The 24,988-nt window shown below is 41.0% G+C and overlaps 1 protein-coding gene across 4 annotated transcripts in view; it reads right to left on the bottom strand.

Moving 5' to 3' along the window:
• sh3gl3a (SH3-domain GRB2-like 3a) overlaps positions 1–23,749 on the bottom strand; it is a 111,477-nt gene extending 87,728 nt beyond the window's left edge. Inside the window, exon 1 of one of the 4 annotated variants that reach the window (XM_052040477.1) lies at positions 23,535–23,749. In XM_052040477.1, coding sequence (XP_051896437.1) covers positions 23,535–23,579 — 45 coding nt within the window. In that variant the 5' untranslated portion in view covers positions 23,580–23,749. Of the gene's footprint in view, positions 1–15,503; positions 15,774–23,534 lie in introns of those variants that run through there. The other 3 variants (XM_052040479.1, XM_052040478.1, XM_052040480.1) reach the window with 3 other exon arrangements.
• Positions 23,750–24,988: the final 1,239 nt, after the last annotated feature.

The raw sequence follows: 24,988 nt of genomic DNA, 5'->3' as shown, positions 1-24,988 counted from the left end.
GGTGCTTGCCAAGCAAAATAAAAACTGCCTGGATAAATGAACTTTCAATAAAGAAATTCTAATAAAACTATTACATTCTAGAGGTGCGACTGACTTTATGTCCTGACCTATGGTTACTGGAGTTAAAAATGGCAGAGCAATTATTAATTTCAGCAAACAATGACTGAAACCTGGTTCCTAACTACAGAGGAAGACGGGGGCTTTGTAATGGAGCAGGAGGATTCTAAAGTGGGCAACATATGACGGTGCACCCTATGTTTAGCACTGGCGATAAAGTAGGGTTGCAGACCCTACAGGTTTGACTTGCAGTGTCCAAGAATTAAAGAATAATCTTTTAATTCTAATACTAGCAATGAAAGAGAAAAAGAACCAAGTGGGGTTAAAAAAAAAACAAATTTCTGCTTTGTTGCCAATTTCTTTGAATGCTTTTGCTTGGGAAGTCATATACAAAAATACAGATGATGGAATAGAAAAGACTGCGACAAGACATATCAAATTGGGTAATAAAAAAACGAAATGCTGGAGGAACTCAGTAGGTCGGGCAGCATCTGTGGAAGGAAATGGACAGTCAATGTTTCGGGTTGAGACCCTTCATCTGGACACTCCTCCAGCGATTTATTTATTGCTCCAGATTCCAGCACTTGCAGTCTCTTATGTCTCACTAATTGAGTAATTTTCATCTGAGAGTGGAGTTGATAGCAGTGCGCTGCAAGCACAGACATAGTGGGGATGCAAAGGCAGGAGAATAGGGTAGAGGTCAGGTAATTAATTATCCCCAGAGATTCCTAATTCTGAGTGAAGCTCATGCAATAGAATTCTGTTTCCCCTTTATCCCCAAATCAGTTTAGACCTTATCTCCAGATTCAGATTGCCATTCCACTGCAAATAAAAGCAGTCTTCATTTCTACAAAGGTCACTGTGGGAAAACTCTGGTCCTATTAATTGTTGCCTCTTGCACTCGTACAATATGACTGATGCTGCAAAACAAAATCTCAAAGTCTAAGAAATTTTACTGTCAGTGCAATGTTTATATGTGCCATGGGATGGAATACATTTGGAAGGTTGATTGTTTACGTCATTTTTGCCGAACTCCACCAATTGCTCCCGAGTTCTCGGTGTCTACACGCACAGACCCAGATGTATACTGCACATGTCTAAAGGCATGCAGTACTGGTCTGGATATCACTTTCACTAAATTATTTGCCAGATGTCTGACCTGCACTCAGTGTGGACCTCTCATACAGAAGCAGGGACTCACAACAAATGTGAAGTCTGCTTCAACGCAAAAACAGGTGACCTGCTCAACCACGTGCTAGGTGAGAAGAGCTATCTATCCATAGCCTCCTCTACTGCCATGTTGAGGCCAGATGTAGGTTGGAGGAACAACATTTCATATTTTGCCTTGGTAGTCTCCAAACTGATGGCCTCAACATAGATTTCTCAAACTTCCAGTAACCTCCCCCCTCTTCTCCCCTCGCCTTTTTTTTCCTCCTTTGTCTTCCCTCATTCCTGTGATGCCCTTCCCCCTTCACTTTCCCCTTCCCCCACCCTCATGACCTGCCTATCTGTTCCCCACCTCCTTCCCTTTATTCCATGGTCCACTGCCCTCTCCTACCGGATTCTCCTTCTTCAGCCCTTTGCCTCTTCTACCCATCACCTGCCAGCTTCTTGCTTCTTCCTCCTCCCCCACCCTCCACCTTCCCCCTCTCACCTGAACTCACCCATCACCTGCTCATGCATGCTCCTCCCCTGACCTTCTTATTCCAGCTTCTGCCCTCTTCCTTTCCAGTCCTGATGAAGGGTCTCGACCCAAAAAGTTGACTGTTTATTTCTCTCCATAGATGCTGCCTGACCTGCTGAGTTCCTCCAACATTTTGTGTATTACCAACAGTTTGGTCCTCTTTTAAAATTACACATTAACCCCTTGCAGCAGCTGTAACCTCATACCCCGGCTATGGCACCCCAGCCTGTGAGATACATACGTAGAATAATACATCATGGAAACAGGCCCTTCGGCCCAACTCGTCCATGCCAACCAAGCTGCCCATCCAAGATAGTTTCATTTTACCCACATTTGACCCATCTACCTCTAATAGTTTCCTAGCCATGTACCTGTCCAAATGTCTTTTAAATATTGTTAGTGTACCTGCCTCAACCACTTCCTCTGACAGCTCATTCCACATACACACCACCCTCTGCATGAAGAAGTTTCCCCTCAGATCTCTTTCACATCTTTCCCCTCTCACCTTAAACCTATGTCCTCTGGTTTTTGATTCCCTTTCTCTGGGAGAAACACTGTGTGCATTCACCCTATCTATGCTCCTCATGATTTTATACATCTCTAGAAGGTCACCCCTCAGTCTCCTACACTCCATTGAATAAAGTCCTAGCCTGCCTAACTTCTCCCCATAACTCAGGACCTCAAGTTCTGGCAACATTCTTGTAAATCCTCTTTGCACTCTTTCCAGATTAATGACATCTTTCCTACAACAGGGTAACCAAGAAGGTACACAATACTCCAGGTGCAGCCTCATTAACATCTTGTACAACTTCAACACAGCATCCTAACTCCTATATTCAGTGCCTTGACTGTTGGATTCTAGTGAGCCAAAGCCTTCTTCACCACCTTGTCTACCTGTGATGCCACTTTCTTAATAAATAACCACTCAACAGTGGAAGACTGGAAGACTAGAAAACAATCATTCAGACAATATGGACAAGGTGGCTGAATGGTCTCCACTATGTCATATATTTCTATGATCAAGCACAGAGTTTGTGTAGTCAGAGTTTTGAAGCCTGCCTTGAGGTGAATCCAATGGAAGCCAAGGCAACAGTGATGGTTGTTATAGAAACATTAGCTTGAACTCAACTCCCCCAAATTAGAAGGGCATCAAGGCTATCCAGGGAGCACCCAAATAAAGGGAAAGGATTGGAAGAAAAATGAAAATATGCTGTCAGGGGTAGTGTGGAATAACCTTAGTTTAGCTAATGTTCATTTGTCACATCCTCTGGTCCATCCAATCCATACATTTCCAATGACATCAAAGTCCCAATCTTGATGAGTAAGGGAAGAGCTTAAAACTAAAACTGATGTTGAACTTGATTTGGTAACTTGAGTTAAGGATAAATAGAATTCCAGAGACACTTGGCAAAACAAAACAGAGGAAAGAATTAAGCGATAAGGATTTGAAATGCATTGTCTTATAGGAGGTGGCTTGAGATTCAATAGCTGGCTTCAAATGGGAATTAGATAAAGAAAGGTATTGGTTTGTAATAGGAAGGTTCCACAAATAGAACTGTGGGGTATGCTGGGAATGCTGTGGGTTATCAAAAGAGAATCCATGGTTGGGAAAGGTGGCTACAATGAAACAGGCAATGCTGGGACTATCATAATGTACCTGCCATGGAGGTAAACCACCATGGAGAGATGTTGGAAAAGGAGAGAGTGGTTAGCCACATTGAATGCAATGAACCCAATGTACTGGTTCTAAATTCCATTGAGTGGCCAATCCTCAATATCGACTTTAAGTCTGGATGGTAAGTGAAAAGCCTGCTTCATAATATTTGAATAATTAGTTTTCTAGACATGAGCCTGAAGCAAGACACTTGTACTTCTGAAATATCTTGAAGACATGGTAAGCAGCTATATAAATGCAAGCTCTTTACACTACCTATTTTATAACATTTTAGTCTATATACTGTCTGTCATTTAAACCCAAAATACTACTGTTGTCTCAACTGTTAACCCCTCATATTGAATTTCAAAATAAACTAATCAGATTGTGTTTTGGTTTCATTGACTGGTTTTGAAATTTCCTATAGTGCAAGGAAAGCTTTGGTAATAATAAAGAAAAGAATTTTTAATTCACATCCTATAGAAATGCACTTTTTCTTAACCCTGCAGTTAAATAATTCTAGAATCTTGAGTTGATTACAACATACTTGCTCCCAGCCAAGTACCATTGCCAAATGGAAGATAGAAGGGGGAAGCTAACAGAAATCTGAGCTCAGATTTGGTTTGGTAGGACTGGCTGGGTCCAGGTTCATAGCTTCCCCAGTTGTATCCTCTTGCATTTTTTACTGGAGTTAAATCAAATGATCCTTCCTCATTGCTACTGGATGGAGCAGATAAAATTGTGGCTTTTGAGTTCCAGTTTACCAGATGAATTTTATTAAATGCTGTAAAGAGTATACAAAGTTACAAACAACAAGTAACAGAAGTTCAAATAAAAAGAACCCTACATCACAGTAATTATTTTTTCTCATCTTTTTCACTCTCACCACATCCCAACTCTTGAACTTTTTGTTTTAATTTTTACATTGCTTCAGGCTTTATGTGAAGTTAATTTATTTTTACTTTTCAATCATAGCAAAGCTCCTTTGTAATACTAACCCATTTTAAAAAAGAAAAGCCTTGATTTCATTTGGTGCCTTTTGTGGCCTCAATAACTCCCAAAGCACTCATGCCAATGAAATATATTTGGAGCCATTACAGTGTTTAAGGGCAAATCCTGTCACTGCATTCCACAGCCAGTGCAGCGTGAAGATTTTAAAATGTGCAATTGTTAAATGCTACCTGGAATAACAATCTCTAATATTCAATGTTTGTATCTGCTGAAATGATAAATGTGAAAAATATCAACAACATTTAGAACCTGGAGCTCTGCTCAAGGATACATGGAGAGATATGCACTTATACTAATTCTTCACCAGGTAAAGAGTACTGTGAATGCTTGGTATTACTCAGCTCTCATCCCACCATCTCTTTGACATATAAATAGGCTTGGCAATTCATTTGGTCACACACCAACTTAATTCTTGCTGCTCAATTGAAATATGTAAAAGCAATAAGATAGCAAGATTATTTTAATTCATTTGCTCATACAGATGAATTGCCAAAAAATGGGTGCTTTTGATTTTGAAACATCTGATTCTGTTGAAAAAGACTGCAATAATGGTAATAAAGATCAGTTAATTACAAAGCATCTGCAAAGAGAATTAATCCAGTTGTGGTTAGAATAGCAATCATAGCAAGGATGAAAGCTAATAGAAAATGAGACTAATTTTACCACCCATGATCACATCCCTTCATGTTGCCCTCATTTAGAACGTTCTGAAGTGCATGACAGATAATGATGTATTATTTTCCACTCAACAACATAATCAACTCTTTTGATATACATTATTCTTCATTTTAATAGTTAAGGTTACAAGAAACATTTTTCAGCAAAATAACAGCCCTGTGCAAAACCCGTGTCTGCTTAGACCGATATTTCAGGAAAATGAGGGATTACTTCAGGGGAAAAATACATTTCAATTAAAATGTAATTTGAGGAAAATTATATGGATTAATGCTCTGATCTCTCAAAATATATAACTTAATCAGCAGAGCTGCCAGCAGAGGAAGCCTTATGATGCAATTTTGAAATCTGGCTATGCAAATCCAAATCTAAATTCAATAGACAAATATATGGTGCTAGAACAAACGTAATCAAGCAACCAATCACAATTGGAAAAGACTGAGAAAATACCTTCTCTAGAAACACTGTGGTGTGAAGTCTGCCTTTTAAATTTATAGGCCATACTAATGTTGCAAAATAAATTGTCACAGAAAAACCTAAAATTCTATGGAAACATCGACATGAGTGAAAGGTCTTAGAAAATGTTTGCAATTCTCTCCACTGATCCTGGCCAGTGAATTAAACAATTAATAAAATGTCCAGTTGTTAAATAACTACTTTAAATCAAATTTTGCCATATTTGGCCTTTGCCCTCAGCATACACATATCAGATAGTTTCTGATCAACAGAGCAGCCATACAAGCTACTCCTGGACAAGAGATGTCCAAGCAATACCCTACACACTAATTTTGACTCGTGGCAACTTCTGGATTGTCCAAGCAAAGAGCCTTTAATATGCTACCAATGAAACTCAAGGCATCGTGCACAGTTGAAGGGGTCCTGCTCTGCAATCTCCCACCATTGTAGAGATCATGGATAAAATGAATTGAAGGATTGCATGGGGGTCAGTTTGATGGTTGGGCACATGGTAAGTGATGGGAGAGGGGCTGAGGATGCTGTTATAGGGGAAAGGAAGAACAGTTGATAACAACATTAAGTTAACAAAGGCAGTTATCAAGAGAAAGATAAATGCCTCAAACTCTCCTGCAGCAGCACAGATAAGACGAAACTCTAACTAACTTTGAAGCAGTCTTAACTTTTTTATTAAGATCAAACCCAAAGTTGTGGATACCCATGTCCTAGATATTTCTCCTGGCAACAATGTCACTATGACGACAGGATGAATCTGAAGTGACAATTTTCTGTGAGTAAAATGCTGGGATGGCAGAGTGATGCTGGAGGTAGTGCTGCTGACTCACAACTCCAATGACCCATGTTTGATCCCAGGTCTGGTGTTGTCTGTGTGGAGTTTGCACATTCTCCATGTGACTGTGTGGGTTTCCTCTTGGTGCCATAGAGCGATACAGCACAGAAATAGTCTCTTTGACCCGTGTAGAGCATGCAACCTCCAGCTACCCATTTGAACTAATCCTATATCAATTTTATTCTCATCAGCTTCCCTCCAGATTCTACCACTCACCTTTACATTGGGACAATTTACAGTGGCTAATTAACCAACCAACCTACACTTCTTTGGGACGTGGGAGGAAACTGGAGCACCTGGAGTAAATTCACGTGGTCACAGAGAGAATGTGCAAACTCCACGCAGATTACACCTGAGGTCAGGATTGAACCCGGGTCTACCAGCTGCACCACTCTGCCATCCATCCACTTTCTTGGTGTTCCAATTTTCTCCCACACCCAAGGATGAACTGGTAGGTTAATTGGTTTATTGTAAATGACTCCTCATGTTGGTGGGTGGTAGGATAATTAGGAGGAGTTGGTGGCATGGGAGATAGAATAAGTTACAAGGAATGAGGTTGATAGTGTTGCTCTGATATCCAGCATTGACTTAATGAACCAAGTGGCCTCCTTTTGCATCATAAGGAACTATGGGAAACATCATCTTCTTCAAAGGATGGCCACATGGTAAATATTTACCTCATTGATAAGAATATATCCTAAAAAGCAAAATGGGACGTGTCACTCATTTGTCACTCAATAGTCCATACTTGTAAGGATTAGAGGGATCAATCTACAGATAAATCATAGAACTGTTGCAGTCAGAAGGCCATTGGCCAGCTCCAAATAAACCCATTCCCATAGACCTGCAAATCATTCTCTCCCAGGTGCCTACTGCATTTCCATTTGAAGGTATAGATTGATTCAGTTTCCACTACAGGGAGTAAAAATTAGGCTGAATAAAAAAAATGAAAATTAGGCTTAAACCACCTTCTAGAAGTTGCTATTTAACCTCATCACGAATTCACACACCTCTATCAAACCGCATCTCAACTTTAAAAAAAACTAAGGAGAACAAGCCCAGCTTCCCCAGTCTAATCTTTTCACTGAAATCCCTCATCACTGAAACCATCCTAAATAATCTTTCTTGTACCCTTGCCAAGATCCCTAGAGTGAAATAACCACAACTGAACACAATACAAGTGGGGCCCAACTATTTAGAATAACTGAAATTACCCAGAAAATCAGCTTGCCAACTTACAGCATTGTTAAAAGATGAAAACAAGTGATAAGATAAGATATCTTTATTAGTCACATGTACATCGAAACACAGTGAAATGTATCATTTGTGTAGAGTGTTGTGGGGGCAGCCCGCAAGTGTCGCCACGCTTCCGGCACCAACATAGCATGCCCACAACTTCCTAACCCATACGTCTTTGGAATGTGGGAGGAAACCGGAGCACCCGGAGGAAACCCACGCGGACACAGGGAGAACGTACACACTGCTTACAGAAAGTGTCCTGAATTGAACCCAGGTCGCTGGTGCTGTAATAGCTTTGCGCTAATCGCTGCACTACCGTGTAGAACAAGGCTAGATTATAGCAGTGGTTGTTTGCTGGTAGTAGACACGTCTCCTGATTACAATAAAAAAAAGTTTACAGAGCGTTATAGATGTTGCAAATAGCATAAAGATTAATTGAATGATAGCTATTCTTAATGCAGGTAGGCTTTGTGAAAGAGGCAAAAGTGGAGGAGCAATAAGGAAGAGGGGATTGGTGGGGAAGGAGTTTTGTTCAGGACACCCCACACACTTCATCTCTGTGTCATCTTTCTCTCCAACATGATCCATAGGCTTGGCTCCCTTTTGGTGAAGAATATTGCAGTGGAGGCCATGGCGAAGAGTGGGTAGGGAACCTGCAACTGGGAACATTGGTTGGGAATAGATGGGAGACGGGGTTCAGTGGAGTGGAAGGATGTTGTTGCCGATCCTCAGAGGTCAGGAATGGGAGTGTGGCTCTATCCAATGATACTGAGGTGGGTTGGGAAGTCACAAATCAGGGGAAGGAATTTGGAAGGAATGTAAGGTGGTGAGCTGAGTGGGCTGTAATGAAATACTTCCGGTCCTCTAAGATATGATAAAATTTCTTTACTAGTCACATGTACATCAAAACACATAGTGAAATGCATCTTTTGTGTAGAGTGTTCTGGGGGGCAGCCCACAAGTGTTGCCACGCTTCCGGTGCTAACATAGCATGCCCACAACTTCCTAACCCGTACACCTTTGGAATGTGGGAGGAAACCGGAGCACCCGGAGGAAACCCACGCAGACACGGGGAGAACGTACAAACTCCTTACAGACAGCAGCCAGAATTGAACCCGGGTCGCTGGCGCTGTAATAGCGTTACACTACACAGGCATTTGGCTCTTCCAACAAGCTGTTCTCACCTCCCTTGAACTACTTGGCTTCCCTAAGACCTGGCCAGTTGGGTCAAAATACGAAAGGCAGCCACATTATAGTATTTAATTAGCCAACTCCCTGAGAGCAGTTTGGTTGTCTCTAATCCTGAATCACCTTTGTTAAAAACTCTAAGTGATTAGATTAGGTTGAGTTCATTATTTAACAATGTTAGCATTCCACTTGTCCCAAATTACCTTTTTTCTGTGATTAAAATTAAGCCTGTTAAAACTCTCTCTCTTTCCAGACGCTGCCTGATTTGCTGAGTATTGGCAGCATTTTGTTTTACCGTGCCAAGAATATCAACCTGTTTTACTAATTGTGCCAATGGAACAGTGCAAAGCTCCTTTAATGTGATAGTAAATGAGGTAATTTATGAGACTTGACAAGAGGCAGTGCAATAATGTCTTTCTAATTCAAACCACTATTGTAATCAATTATCTAAAGAAGGCCAAAATTAAAATGCTGCAGGAGTACAGCAATTACACAGAGACAGTGAAGACAGCGCAGTCCCGCTCTGACTTAAAACCAATCATTCTTCAACAACAGCTGCCGCCCCATTGCAGTGAGGTACCACACTTCCTCCGTAACAACCAGTTTGGTGATTAAAACACATGTAGGCTCTCATTCACTGGATCTCAGGATGACAACAGTGATTACAGAGCTGAAAGGGAGTGAAGACTAATGTTAAGCAAAAATAAGATTGATTAAACTAGATTTTATTTAATTATAGACCTGGTTTCTTTTGGTGAAGAGCACTCTTGCAGGTGGGGAACCTGCAACTCAGAACATTGGTTGGTGGTGAAGTGGTAAGTGGGGGCGGACAGGGTGGCAGATTTTGTAGCTGATCAGCAGATATATTTGCAAATGGGACCAGCTCAGTGGGCACCATGGTTGGCATGGACGTGTTGGGCCAAAGGGCCTGTTTCCCTGCTGTATTACCCTATGATTCTATATATAAAAAAGATAGCTGATCAGTTAGAAACTAATTCCGTTGGAGTCAAAGCACAAACCAGCGTTTAGAGTTGCAGTGTCATAGTAAAATGAGTCATGCCATGAATTGTTGAAATAATGGTATGCACAGAATTGCAGTCCTGTGATGCCAAACCATTATGTTACTTTGCCTCACATGGCCGTGTTAAAGTAATACAAATACATTTTCTTTTCATCATTCATGTAATATCCCTCATGGATTTTACTCAAATGTCACCTGTGGCAAGCTTATAAGTCCCTTCATTTCTAGGTCAAGAAGTCATGAGTTCAAGTGTCAGTCCAGAGACTCAAACTACTTTAGTTGAAATTTACAAGCGGTGATTGGTTTTGAAATAACAAGGTGTGGCCATGCATTAGAACACCACACACTAGGGAGCCACTTGAGACAAGTGATCTGGAATCTGATCATCATATTTAAACAATGATTCCTTACTCAAAATGTTGAGGAATGACAGACTTTCCAGTCTGATATTAAACTGAGGCCCCATCTGATCCCTTCGATGGAGGGAAAAGATCCCATGTTTCTATTCAAAGAGGAGCAGAACTTCTCACAAGGACATCTCAGTAGGAGTTCCTCAGGGTAGTGTTCTAGGCCCAACCATTTTCAGCTGATTCATTAGTCACAAGATCAAAAGTAGAGATGTTCACTGATGATTGCACAATGTTCAGCACCATTCGTGACTTCTCAAATAATGAAGCAGTCCACAACCAAATGCAGCAAGACCTGGACAATATCCAGGTCTAGGCTGATAGGTGGCAAGTAACATCCACGCCGCACAAGTGCCGGGCAATGACGATATCCAACAAGAAAAAAATCCAGCTATCAATCCCCCTGACATTCAATGGCATTACCATCACTGAATCCCCCATTATCAATATCCTGGGAGTTATCATTGACCCGAAACTGAATTGGAATAGCCATATACATAATGGGGCTACAGAAGCAGGTCAGAGGCTAGGAATCCTGCAGTGAGGAACTCAACTCCTAACTCCCCAAAGCCTGTCCACTACCTATAAGGTTCAAGTCAGGAGGGTGTTGGAACACTCTCCACTTGCCTGCATGAGTGCGGCTTCAACAACACTCAAGAAGCCTGTTACCATACAGGACATAGCAGCCCAATTGACAGGCATCCTACCCACAACCATTCACTTACTCCACCACTGACACACAATAACAGTAGTTTGTACCATCTACAGGATGCATTCAGCAACTCACCAACACTCCTTAGACCGCACCTTCCAAACCCACAATCTCTACTAGCTAAAAGGACAAGGGCAGCAAAAGCACAGGAACACCACCACTTGGAAGTTGCCCTCCAAGACACACCATTAAGTGAAATGTATCACTGTTCCTTCACCATCACCAGGTCAAAATCGTGGAACTCTCTTCCTAACAGCTCTGTGGGTGCACCCAACACCTCAAGGACTGCAGCAGTTCAAGAAGGAAGCTCACCACCACCTTCTCAAGGGCAACTGGGGATGGGCAATTAAATGTTAGCTCAGCCTGCAAAGCCCACATCCCTTGAATAAATAAACAACAACATCCTGGCCAACTTATATTCCTAGATCGACAGCTATAGTACATATTTAGTTATTTATCTCAATACTGATGGCAGTAACAAATCAGAGTCTAACAATGTAACAGCAAAACAAATCATCTCATTGGATACAAGAGTTGGGACATCGTGTTACAGCTGTACGAGACGTTGGTGAGACGGCACCTGAAATATTGTGTGCAGTACTGGTTACCATACTACAGGGAGAATGTGATTAAACAAGAGAGGATGCAGAAAAGTTTCACACGAGTGTCGCCGGGACTGGAAGGCTTGAGATAAAAGGAGAGACTGGATAGGCTGGGATCATTTTCCCTGGAGCAAAGGAGGCTGAGGGATGACCTTAGAGGTTTATAAAATCATGAGGGGCCTAAATAAGGTGGAAGGCAACAGCCCTTTTTTTTAAACCAGGGTAGGGGAGTCTCAAACTGGAGGGCACAGTTTTAAGGCGAGAGGGTAAAGATTTAAAGGAGACCCGAGGGGCAAGTTTTTCCACACAGAGGGTGGTGTGTATATGGAATGAGCTGCCAGGAGTGGTAGAAGTGGGTACAACTACAACATTTAAAAGACATTTGGACAGGAAAGATTTAGAGGGATATTGGCCAAATGCAAGCAAAAGGGACTCGCTCAAGAAGGCGTCATGGTCAGCATGAACGAGTTGGGCTGAAAGGCCTGTTTCCATGTGGTGCAAGTCCATGACTCATTTTAAAAGGATAGGTTGCCGACAGAATTGAAAGTATTTTGGAAGGTATTAAAGTATGGAAAGGCAAATATCTATGGATTTTTTTTTAGAAAACGACTTTCAGAATGCATTAAAAAAACTCTCTCTGAAGAGGACCCTAGCCAAAGTTTCCTTCTTGAAATGAAGGCAAATCATTCAAGTGCATAGGGCAATTCAGAGTAGCAGGAGACAAAGAGTAGGAATCATTATTAAAAGGTCTTCAAATTGCTAAGTGTTGTTAAAATGACTACGCACCAATTATCTGCAGTATATTTGCCCTTAGGTTAAAATCAACTGAAGTGATGTGACAAGTCCATATATTGCTTTTGAATATTAGTCCTTAAGTGATAACACATGGAAACTCCAGTGATGGAGTGGATGAAGATGGTAATTTTTTTAAAATTAAGGACCATCCTCCATCATATAATGCAGAATTTATCATTGTGTTGCAAAGATTTATTGACATCTGGATATGATAGATGCAGGATTATATTTCAGTTTGTTAAAGAAAGGGTACTTGTTTAGCCTGTTAACAATCGCAGGACATCCTGAAGTGCTATTGAGTCAACATGAATTTCTGAAGTATAGTGATTGTTCCAGTCTAAGATAATCAACATTCAACGTAATTCTCTAAGAGTAGCACTGCAATGTTAAATGCTATGAATAAATATCAGATTAAAATATTTGGAGTAATTGAAAGTTCTTTTGCAGAGCAAGTAAACTTTATTTTACAAACTCTTCTTTGAGTTTGAATTTTAAAATCACGATGTTATACAAAATAACAGAAAACACAAATTCAAGGCTGTAAATGATCTAAGGGCTGAAATAGTATTTTGAACAACTTGTGCCATTCTTTCAGTTTATGGTGTCATCTGAAGTGCCTGATTAGATTACAAACCTTACAACTCACTGGTAGATGATAAATTCTAATACAAATGCACACATGGCATTTACCAGCAGAGATGCACAAGAAAATAAGAGCAGATCACCAAGACCCTCAAGCCTGCCCTGCCATTCAATATGATCATGGCTGATCTCTGTTGGCCTAAGTTTCTCCTCCAAAACAAGACACTTTTCTGCAACATGTTCATGAAAATTACCAACCCAACGCATATCATCTTCAGTTCTTAAGATAAATTCCATTCTCTAATGACTCCAGCTCTCTCATAACAGCTGTCTCAAATCAAGTCAGCCTATTTGAACCTCAGTGTCATGTTTGATGCCAAGTTAGGAAAATGGGAGACATATTCCTGCCATTTCCATGACAATCAGCTTCCCCCTCTATGACATTGCTCAACTCTGCCCATACCACAACTCAACCAGAGGCAAAACCCTCATTTATTCATTTGGTCTGACCCATTCCAAGAACTCCAGGGTGTCCTTCCTCGTTCTATCCTCCATAACTTTGAGAGCATCCGAAACTCTGCTGGCTACGTCATAATTTACACGCTTCTCATATGCCTGACTGACACAGGCCTCTGGTAAAGCAACACCTTTTAAAATTCTCAAACTTCTTCTCAAATCCCTCCATGACCTTAACCCTCACTACTTATGTAATCTGCTTGAGTCCTACAGTTCTATAGATCCCTCCAGTCCTAGTGTCATGATTACTCCCCAATTTACTGGTTTCATCAATGGCAGCAGTGTCTTCAGCTGGCAAGGTTCTATATCCTGCCATTCCTTTCCTATATCTTCTCTGCTCTCTACCTTCCTCCCTCCTCCTTCTTTGACCAAAACGTTTGATCAGTTGCTCTCATATCTAATTATGTGACTCAATGTCAAGTTTGTTTGATACTGCTTCTGTAAAGAGTTATGGGGTAGTTTGCACTCTTTAAGCACAAGATGCACAATGAAGTGAATACACTCCTTCTACAATAGCAGCTTGCAAAATTAATATCAACAGGAAAAGCTGGAGGAACTCAGCAGGTCAGGCAGAAACATCGACTGTCTTTTTCCCTCCGTAGATGCTGCCTGACCTGCTGAGTTCCCTCCAGCTTTTTGTGTGTTGCTCCAGATTCCAGCATCTGCAGTCTTTGCATCTCCTTGGAACATTAGCATGCTGCAGAGTCAAGCCAATACATCAAGTGCTGAGATGAGAGATTATGCCCTCAATTTTCCATACTGTCAACTTCCTCAGAATGTTAAGAAAGAACATCAAGTAAATCTGTGATGGATGCCATGAAACATCAGACTTCCAAATATCCTTCATGAATCTCAGTAATAAGCAGCACTGGCTCAAGTCTGGGCAATTTTAATTACGATACAGAAGAGCTGTGATAGAGTTGATTCCAATGGCTCAGGATCTCTATCACAAGTGAGGACGTTTTGTTTCTTTCTTTAGCTGAATACTGGTAGGGCAATGAAAATGAAAACACAATTCTGAGATATGCTCTCTGGACCAGACTGTTGTTCAGTGACAACTCACACGTGGTATTTTGAATGTTTAGTACGTGATTTTATGGCTTTGCAACAATTTATCAGAACCTTGGTTGTTAGGTTAATTAGCTGGTGTAACCTGCCCCAAGTACAGGTGGGTGGGAGGAGAATCAGTGGGGGTTTTTAATGGGCATGCGTGGGTATCTGAGTTACAGGAAAATATGTGGGCGAATGGGATTGCTCTGAGAGCTAGCATAGACTCAATGGGCAGAATGACTTCTTCTATGAAGTAAGGAAACATGCGAAATATTCTCCATAAGCACATCATAGACTTAACTGTTCAGCCTCCAAATCTGATGTTATAGAGTCAAAGTTAGTGACAAATGACAATATAAAGCAGAGATGTACATTTTAACACTGAAATCAAAGTAAAAGACCACGTGGTGTACCTGTAAAGAAAATGTTGAATGTTGTGGAGGCAGAATACAATCTAAAATCTTAGACAGGAAGTGTAAATACACAGAAGAGGTGGAGGAAAGGAAGTGGTGAAGGAAAGGAAGTGGTGAAGAAACAAGGCCAGGAAAGTGTATACTGACTACCACGTATCACCACAATGTCTCATTTGGTATTGTCTCATCAGTGTTTTGATAATGTTTGGATTTATTGGATTGTGAACTACTTACAATGTTGTGTAAAAGTACCTTCAGGTCTTAACACACAGTTTGTGTTAAAGTTTGAGTTTTTTTTTAGCTTAACCTAATAAATGGCATGATAATTACTGTGCGAATAGATATTTGCAAAAGGATCCTTGAAAGATTGTTTACAAGTAAGGAATTAAGGAATTATTTTCCAATTGTATTTGAGAGAATAGGACACTGATTTTAGATAAAAATCACTAAAGCTGAACATAAAAAATGAGACACAAAATAGTCTTAATCTCAGTGTGAGTAGTCCTGTAAATTGTAATAGCAATGTACAAATAAGTCAGTATATTTCATAAAAACCTCTGTACTATAACTTAGCAAGATTCAATACACACTGACCTGAGAAATGACATTGAAGCAGTGCACTGCCCAACATGATTCTTGGATGGAGATGTGCCACGATCAAGGCCTCTTTCTTATAAATTATGCAAAACAAGGACATCATTCAGGCCATCTTACTTGTGCCAGCCTTTTGAAAGAATTATCCACTTAGTCCAAACACCTCCAGTGCCATGCACACTTAATCCCTTCTCCAAGTTTTAACCGATTCGCTTTTGCTGATTGCTATTAAACCCACTTCTCTTTCAGCTACTGCATTCCAGATCAGAACAACTCACAGATACAAGTTGTTTTCTTTTTGTATTGCTCTGGTACTTTTTACAGTTTCCTTGATGCTGTGTCACAGGATACCAAGAACTATGCCACTGGAAACAGCTTCTCCTTACAGGAACAGGAAACAGATCTGGAACTCCTCAAGCCTGGACCACCATTCAACATCATGACTGATTAAGGGCATAATTTCATGCAATTATACTTGGACCATATTCCTTAATGTTTTTTTTCTTCAACCTATCAATCTCACAATTAAATTTAACAAATGACCCAGAACAAGCTGCATTTGCAGTAATGAGTTCCAAAATTCTGCCACCCTTTGAGTCTCAGACTTTCCAACTAACTGCTCAATTTCAGTCCCTTGGCATATCATTCTTTCGCCTTCCAGATTTCAGGTAATACAGTCCTAGCTTGTGTAAACTCTTCTAGTAATTTAACTCTTGGATTCCAGATATTATTTTGGAAAATCCACACTGTATTCTTTCTGAGACCAACACATCTCTCCTAAGGTGTGGTGCCTTTAACTGCTCACAGTAGTACAGGCCTAACTTGTAAAGTTGTGGTATAAATTATATTTACTTTATTAAAATAGCTCACGATTTTCATCACTACCAAATCTAACACTTCTATTAATCTTGTCTGAACCTTCCCCACTCCATGGAGGATAATCTCAGCTTCTCCAGACTCTTCACATAACTGAATTCCTGTGCCCCCTGACAAAATCCTAATAGATAACACTGTACCCTCTTGAAAGCTTTTGGTAGCCTTCTTAAAATGCAATGCCTTGAACTGGACACAATACTCCAGCTGGTGCCTAACCAAGGTTTTGTACTGGTTTAGCCCAATTACTTGTTTGTGTATTCTATCCCTCTGGTAACACATTCTTGATCCAAATGCTTTCCTAACAGCCTCCTCTATTTGCATTATCATCTTCAATGTTACAGGCATCTACACCTCTCTGTTCCCCTCATCTCATTTAAAATTATACCACTTAGCTCATATTACTTCTCCTGATTCTTTCTACCAGAAGTGTGTCATTTCACATTTCTCAGGTTAGATTTCATTTGCCACATTTGCCCATTTCACCAGTATGTCCACATCCTTAAGAAGTCTGTTATTTTGTTCCTCATTGATAAATATATTTCAGAGCTCTGTGTCATCTGCAAACTTTCACATTATATCATGTACATGCTCAAGATCATCATTATACAAATCAAAACAGTCATCCCAATACCAACCCCTGGGCAACACCATTGTATACATCTCTTCTGTCTGACAAATGACCTTTCACGCTAATCACTGCCTTCTGTTACTTAGTTGGTTTTGAAAACAAGTTGCCACTGTTCTTTTATTCTCATGTGTTTTGAATCTTGTTGAATTATATTATTTGGTTCTTTACCAAAAAATGTTTGAAAGTCCTCAAACACAGCGTCAACAACACAACCCTTATTAACCCTATCTGTTACTTCATCAAAAAAATCAAGTTAGTCAAACATTATATACATCTAGCAAAGTTGATAGATCATAGGTTCCCTTATACGATGAGATGGACTATGACCTCACGATCTACCTTGTTGTGACCTTGCACCTTATTGCACTGCACTTTCTCTGTAGCTGTGACACTTTACTCTGTACTGTTATTGTTTTCACCTGTACTACGTCAATGCACTCTGTACTAACCCAATGTAACTGCACTGTGTAATGAATTGACCTGTACGATCTGTATGCAAGACAAGTTTTTCACTGTACCTCGGTACAAGTGACAATAATAAACCAATACAAATACCAGTATTTTTCCTCAGTATGAAATAATTTGCCCAGACTATTGTCTGATTATTTTTCTCATGAGGCCAATTAGTCTTTGAGATGGTGGGCTTATACCTTTCTCCCACATTTTGAATATCTGCAGTTCTCCCATTCTCTCAGCAAACATTGAAACACTGTAGGAAGGAGCTCCACAATTTCCAGCCTTGCTTCTCTCAGCACCCACCTAACTTTCCTACTTTGAATTCAGCCAACTTCTCAAACTATTGTACTACTATCCTACAAGCCTCACCGTAGATAATTTGTCCATAACCTACTACATTTTTGAGTGCTTATCCTTAACTCAATAAAAAAAATTAGACCAGGAGACACCCTCTCAAATGAGCCAAAGGGGTTCAGAGAGGGAAGAAGTTGCTCTAACCAGGTCTTGGCATTCACTACCAACAATGAGTCAGAATTTCAGAGTCAGATAAAAACTAAAGCTGCCTTTATAGATATATCAATGGAATATGGCTTTAAAGAATTATTCAGCATTGCATCTATTTCAGTTGAATGTAAGCACACAATAGCTGCTGTACACAAGTACTGGGGTACAGCTGTGCCATGCCAGCTCAGCAATGTATCCAGGTTGGGATGAGTTGTTTAGTTATACTGCACATGATGTCTATTCTTGATCAATATTTGGTGCTTTGTTTTCAAAAACATCAATAGTGTTGTTATACTTATGGTAACAATCAAGTTTGCATGGGGAAAGATTAGAAGTGTTCAGGATTGGGTTGGACATACAGGAAGCATGTTATTTCTCCACTTTGTATTCCAGGAGGCTATGACTGGATTGAATGTCAAGGACACCAGTTTGCAAGACATTTCAAAAAAGACAGCTTCACTGCCTCTTCCTTTTGAAATAATATTAGCTGCATCCTCTTCCTTTGTGAAACAGATACACAGTAATGATTTACAATCTCAGCGATTTTATCTGCCTCCACAAAACAAACTCCTTTTTGGTCCTGCCTATCTGCATGTTTATAAAAGGCATTTGGGTTCTCCTTTCTGTTCAACCCTAATCTATCGTCATGGTCACTCTTTCCCACTTTGTCTCTATACTTGCGGTATTTGGCTTGACTTCCAACCATATTATGAATCTCACAATAATCATAAATTTCATTCTATTTCAGTTCAGTGTCCATATCTCTCAGAATCCAAGGAGTTCAAATTCTCTCTCCTCTCGTGGAAATATTTCCAGTCTGATCTTCTTATACTCAATTACCATTTTCCCCTACCAGTCTTTGATTCCAATGTACCTAGGCCAAATCTATTTTAAATTCATAGTAATTAATTCTCTCAATTATTTGTCCTTTATCATGACAACATTAAACCCCACACCATTACGATCACTCTTTCCCAAAGGATTTCCCCTTGCTCTACTTTCCCACGTTCTCCCAAGAGCTCAATCCAGCCCCGATTCCTTGTGTGTTGGGCTGGGAAACATACTGATCATTTCCACACATTTCAGGAATTCCTTTCTTATTTTCACTTTACTCTAACCCCATCCCAATCTAAATGAAGATTATCTAGATATCTACATTATCTAGTGGCATGGTGTAATGACAACAACTTTTTCCTTCATTGTCGGCAAAAGAGCTGGTCATTGACTTCAGGAAGGCGGGGTGGTGCACATGCTCCTGTTTACATCAATGATGCTGAGGTCAAGAGGCTTGAAAGCTTCAAGTTCCTAGGAGTGAACATCACCAATAGCCTGTCCTTGTCCAACCACGTAGACGCTATGGCCAAGAGCAAGCTCCAGTGCCTCTACTTCCTTAGGAGGCTAAAGAAATTTGGCATGCCCTCTCTGACCCTCACTTTGTTTCAATGCACCATAGAAAGCATCCTATCCGGATGCATCATGGCTCGGTATGGCAACTGCTCAGCCCAAGACCGCAAGAAACTGCAGAGAGCTGTGGGCACAGCTCACCACATCATGGAAGCCAGCCTCTCCTCCATGGACTCAGTCTTTACTTCTCACTGCCTCAGTAAAGCAGCCAGCATAATCAAAGACCCCTCCCACCCCAGGCATTCTCTCTTCTTCCCCCTTCCCATCGGGCAGAAGATACAAAAGCCTGAAAGTACATACCACCAGGCTAAAGGACAGCTTCTATCCTGCTGTTATAAGACTATTGAATGGTCCCCTAGTACGATAAGATGGACTCGATCTCACAATCTACCTCGCTATAGCTTTGCACCTTATGGTCTGGCTGCACTTTCTCTGTAACTGTAACACTTTATTCTACAGTCTGTTATTATTTTTCCTTGTACTACCTCAATGCACTGTTGTAATGAAATGATTGTATGGATGGCATGCAAAACAAAGTTTTTCACTGTACCTCAGTACATGTGATAATAATAAACCAATTTACCAATCTCCATAGTTTTAACAGTTTCTGCAACTTAGCTACAGATTTTCTCATTCACCTCCTTATATTGCTAGGTCACTGTAAATTGACCATGTCTGTAGGTGAATGGTAGAATCCAGGGGAAGTTGAAAGGAATGTGGGGAGATTAGGTTACAGGGAAAATTGGTAGGGAACGAGATTGCTCTGTGAGCCAGAATAGACTTGATGCACTGATATGGTCTCCTTGTATGTCGTAAGGAAAGATGGCCTATATTAAACATCTAACAACAATACAGCCCTCTGCCTCACCCTGATGAGGTAGAAGGCCCAGAACGTGCAGGTCCTTGGCTTTCTGTACTGTCTGGTGCAGAGTACCTGAGCTCTGTCTGTAGTGGCCATCCCGAGCTCCCAGTTGCACACCATTTCAACTCTCCTTCCCACTGCCACACCGACCTGTCCATCCTCGTCCTTCTCCCCTGCTCAGGGTGAGGCCCAAGCAAACCAGAAGAACGATACCTCACATTTCATCCGTTTGATCTGCAACCCAATGGTAAGAACACTGAATTTTCAAAGTTCTGGTAACCCTTACCTCCTGTGTTATTCCTTACCTCACACACCCCTGACTGATGCTGCATGACCTGCTGAGTTCCTCCAGTTGCTCTACATCAGTCATAAGGTGCAAGCATAGGTGGGGGTAGTGAAACAAAGGGGGTCTCAGAGTACAAATACACCAATAATAAAGGTTGCACCACAAGTTAGCAAGGCTATTAGAAAATGCAAACCAAGCAGCATAGATTATTTATAGAGGGATTGAATTGAAAAGCAGCGAAGTTATTCTGAACTGGTATTGAACTTCGGTTAGACCACACTTGGAGTATTGCTTACAGTTCTGGTTGCCGTATTATAAGACTAATATAACCGCACAGAGGTGTAGAGAACATAAGGATAGTAACAGGCATTATGAGAAAAGAAAGCTGAGGGGGTAACCTAATAGAATTTTTTATAATTATTTAACGTTTTGGTTGAGGATACAGAGAATGTTCCCACATGTGGGGAAAAGCACGACCAGAGACTGTGAATAAAATATATTCACCAAGAAATCCTTCTGGAAATTCAGAAGAAATGCAAAGATTGTTGAGAATATGGAACTCAGAAGCACAGAGAGCAGTTAAGATGGAGTGTAGACATATATGAGGGAAAGCTGGACAAGAATAAAGGGCTAGGCTGGTTGATTTAGATGAGGAAAGATTGGGTGGGTGGGTGGGGGGGGGGGGTGGAATTCAAGTGAAGCACACAGCTGGGGCTAATTGGACCAACTGACCTGTTATTGTGCAATGTAAATATGTGAGACAGAATAAACTGCAGGGGCACAGGGAAATAAGGAGAGGGAATGAGGGCAATAGGGCTGTTCCCCTAGGAGGCAGCATTGACCTGATGGACTGAATGGCTGTCTTCTGATCATCTTATACTTGTAATGCTACAGAGTTCAATCCAATGTTGTGGTAGCTTGTCGATCTGAACTCATTCCCACATCGTTCTGGCCCAAAACACTCCTTACAATTTACCTGCACTTCTTCCAACTTCAAATAATTCATTTTTTTAATTATTCATTTTTCAAGACATAGATGTTGCTGGCAAGGCCTGCTTTGTTGTCCTTCCTTATTTGTCCTTGAGGAGGTGGTGGCAAGTTGCCTTCCTCAAGCAGGGAGTCCTTCTGTTGGGACAGAGTTCCAAGGTTTCGACCCAGCGGTGATGGAGGCCCAGCACTGCGTTTCCAAGTCAGTGTCCTATGTAACCTGTAGGTTATGTTCCCATGCACCTGCTCACAGTCTTTGACATGGGGAAACCTGTTTTGCAGGTAGGCGGCTACTTTGCTGAATACTTCCATGGAGCAAGGAACATTCTGGAGGACAGCAAGATTGTGTTAAATAACAGGAATGAAAGAATAGTAAATATGTTAATTTATTGTTTGGGATGGGACAGCATTTGGGTAGGGATGTTGTCACAGGCAATTAAACTGACAATGTAGATTGTCCAATGTAGAATGAAAGGAAAGGGTTTGACAGCTTTTGCTCATTCCATTTCTTCTTGTTTCCATTTTTCTGCTAATTTATTTTCTCATTAGTTACTTGTAGCAGTGTTCAGGAATGCAAATTAAAACTCCAATATCTCACTGCCCTTGAACTGAAGTACTAGTATCTCAATGCTAACCATTCATCTGTTTATAGCGAAAACGTATTGCAAACTAATTATATTTTTCCAATAAAAAGATAACCTTTGTAAAAGAGAACCCCTTTCGGATTAAACAAAATCAAACGAGTGACAACAACTTGTGTATCAGAGCATTTCTGACATGGTCATTATAGAATATCAGAACATGCCCTGGCTGTGATCAATGCTCGTGATGGTTTATGTATCATACTGTTGACACCAATATAATTCTCCCTGTTTAAAAATTCCCTATCCACTCTTTTAATTAGTTTTGCTTTTCAGCCCGTAATGTTATACGAGCCTACTTCAGATAGCTGGCGACGTACTCTGCTTTAATTATTGAAATCGTCAAAACATAACGCAAAAGCTACAGCGCACATTAGAGTGTTTGCGGGCAATTTCATGATCTAAAATTACAGGAAAAAGCTCAATTAGCCCCAACTATAACCAGAGGAGCTCCGGTTGGCAGTTTGGACCCGTCCCGCATGTGTAAGGTTTATTTCTCGGTCTGTTTTCAGCTTTTAAGTTGTGTATTTTTTTGCTGGCCTCCATGCCATAATGTCCATCCACTGAAACAAGGAAACATAACGTATATCATCACTGCGACAACTGAGGAACAAATCATTGTCTACTACCCAAGGCAACCGTTCAATACAGCACATTTATCAGCACATGAGATGTGCATGACCTCGCTACCATTAATGGTATTCCTAAATCACGATGAGCTATGCGCTGAGCTTCACAACTAATGTAATATTACTAAACACCAGATGGGTATACAAACGTTACATTTCAAAACTGCACTTTCAGACTGCATAGACTACCATACTACATGCAGAAATAAGGTTTAATATTGCCCCCGGCACAATGTACACAAGAGGAGTTCCGAAGGGACGTGGGCATTTACATGTAATGTACGCCAGATCCAAGATCAGCCCAGTGGAGCAGTAAAAAACCACCCCGGCGAAATGAATAACAGCCAAATAGGCCCAGTCTCTCAGGGTTGCTCGCCACCAAAGGCTAGTTAACACATTGCGATCACTCAGTTTGAGGTAATGCTTCTTAACTTAAACCCGTAATTAAATATGGATCATGGTTAGGAAAAAAAAGCAGCGCAGAACCTGTATGTGAATTATCACGTGGGGGGCTATATCGATTTACAAAGATATTAAAAGTCATTTGCAATTTAGATGAAAATTAACTTCTCTGCGAAGTAAATGTCTGCATTTTTTTGGTATTATGCACGACCCAGAGGAGGGCGCAGCTATTCAGCACCACATCTATGCATAACCTGTGGCTACCGTTATTGGGTCCAGTGCCATTAAAGGAGCGTTCCACTATCCCCTTCAGCTGTGCCAGCAGACTGGTACTTGTATTGTGGGGCGTCTCCTACCTGACTGGCTTTATGGAATTGCTTCTTCAAGCCGGCAACCGACATCCTGACCTTCTTGGAGGGGGGGAGGGGGGAGACAAGCTGGCCTTTTTTTCCCTTAGGGCTGTTATTAAATGTACCATATATTAACTGGGTTGCAAAGCAAGCCCCCGCCAGCTGAGGGCTCCGAGCGACGCTCCACCACCTCTCGCTACAGTAACACTGGCTGTCACCGAGACACTGTATCACTTCACACATTCTACGCCAGCCGCCCGCCCACCTCCGCCTCCCATTGGTCGAGACGGCTGTCCCTCTGCTGCGCGTAGATGCAATTTATGAATCCGCCCCCTCTCAACGTAATGACGTAAGGTGTCCCCCCGCGAATCTGACAGTGTCGGTGTTGCCAGTGGGACACTTGTGGTGAGTTGGAGGTAGTCATCCAACAGAAATAAAGATCAGCAATTATACTTACCTTTCTTATGCCACTTCAAATTTATTTTTAAGCATAATATTGCGGATTTTTGTTTTGTTTGACAATGCTTCTGTGAATTAGGATGTATTTGCTACATTGGAGGTAATGTTTAAAATGGAAGTGGTTGCATACCGGAGGAAGTTAGAAATAGTGGGAATACTATCCTGGTCGGACAGCTTCTGTGGAGAGTGAAACAATGAATATTTTATATTGTAAAATGCACTATTGTCCTTTTCATCATTTCTGCACTTCATTCCTCCGAATTTTTACTCCCCAATTCACTCCCACACCAGCCCACCCCAAAATCTGATTGCCCTGATTAAGTATTCCTGAAATTAAGTCACATTAGAAATGTGGGAATTAATGCATTCTTTTTCCACACACCAATGTTCCATAAAGAGGATTGACTTAAAATAACCAATGGCAGGATAATTTGGGAAAGTTGTTTTTGAAAATAAAAGGAATCAAACTCAAGAAACACTAATTATCCATAATGGTGCGACATGGTATGCCTTTATTGGCTGAGGCATTGAGTTGGGATATCATGTTACAGTTGTACAAATTGTTGGTTAGGCCACAGTTGCAGTATTGTGTGCAGTTCTGGTTGCCATACTGTAGACGGGGTGTGATTAAGCTAAAGAGGGTGCAGAAAAGATTCAAAGGAATGTGCCTGGATCACGGGGCTTGAGCTACAAGGAGAGATTGGGTAGGCTGGGACTGTTTACCCTAGAGCAAAGGAGGCTGATGGGTGACCTTTATCAAGGTTTTTAAAACTATGGGAGCATAGATAGGGTAGATAGTCATACTCTTTTTCCCATGGTGGGGGAGTCTAAAACTAGACAACATAGGTTTAGTGTGAGAGGGGAAAGTTTTCAAGAGGATTTGAGGGATAGGTTTTCCACACAGAGAGTAGTGGTATTTGGAATGAGCTGCCAGAGGAAATGATAGAGGTGGGTACAATTACAATGTTTAAAAATCACTTGGACAGGTACATGTATAGAAA

Source organism: Pristis pectinata, chromosome 28 (genome assembly GCF_009764475.1).
Source record: "Pristis pectinata isolate sPriPec2 chromosome 28, sPriPec2.1.pri, whole genome shotgun sequence".
Classification (NCBI taxonomy): domain Eukaryota; kingdom Metazoa; phylum Chordata; class Chondrichthyes; order Rhinopristiformes; family Pristidae; genus Pristis; species Pristis pectinata.
This window is presented reverse-complemented; position numbering and strand designations above follow the sequence as displayed.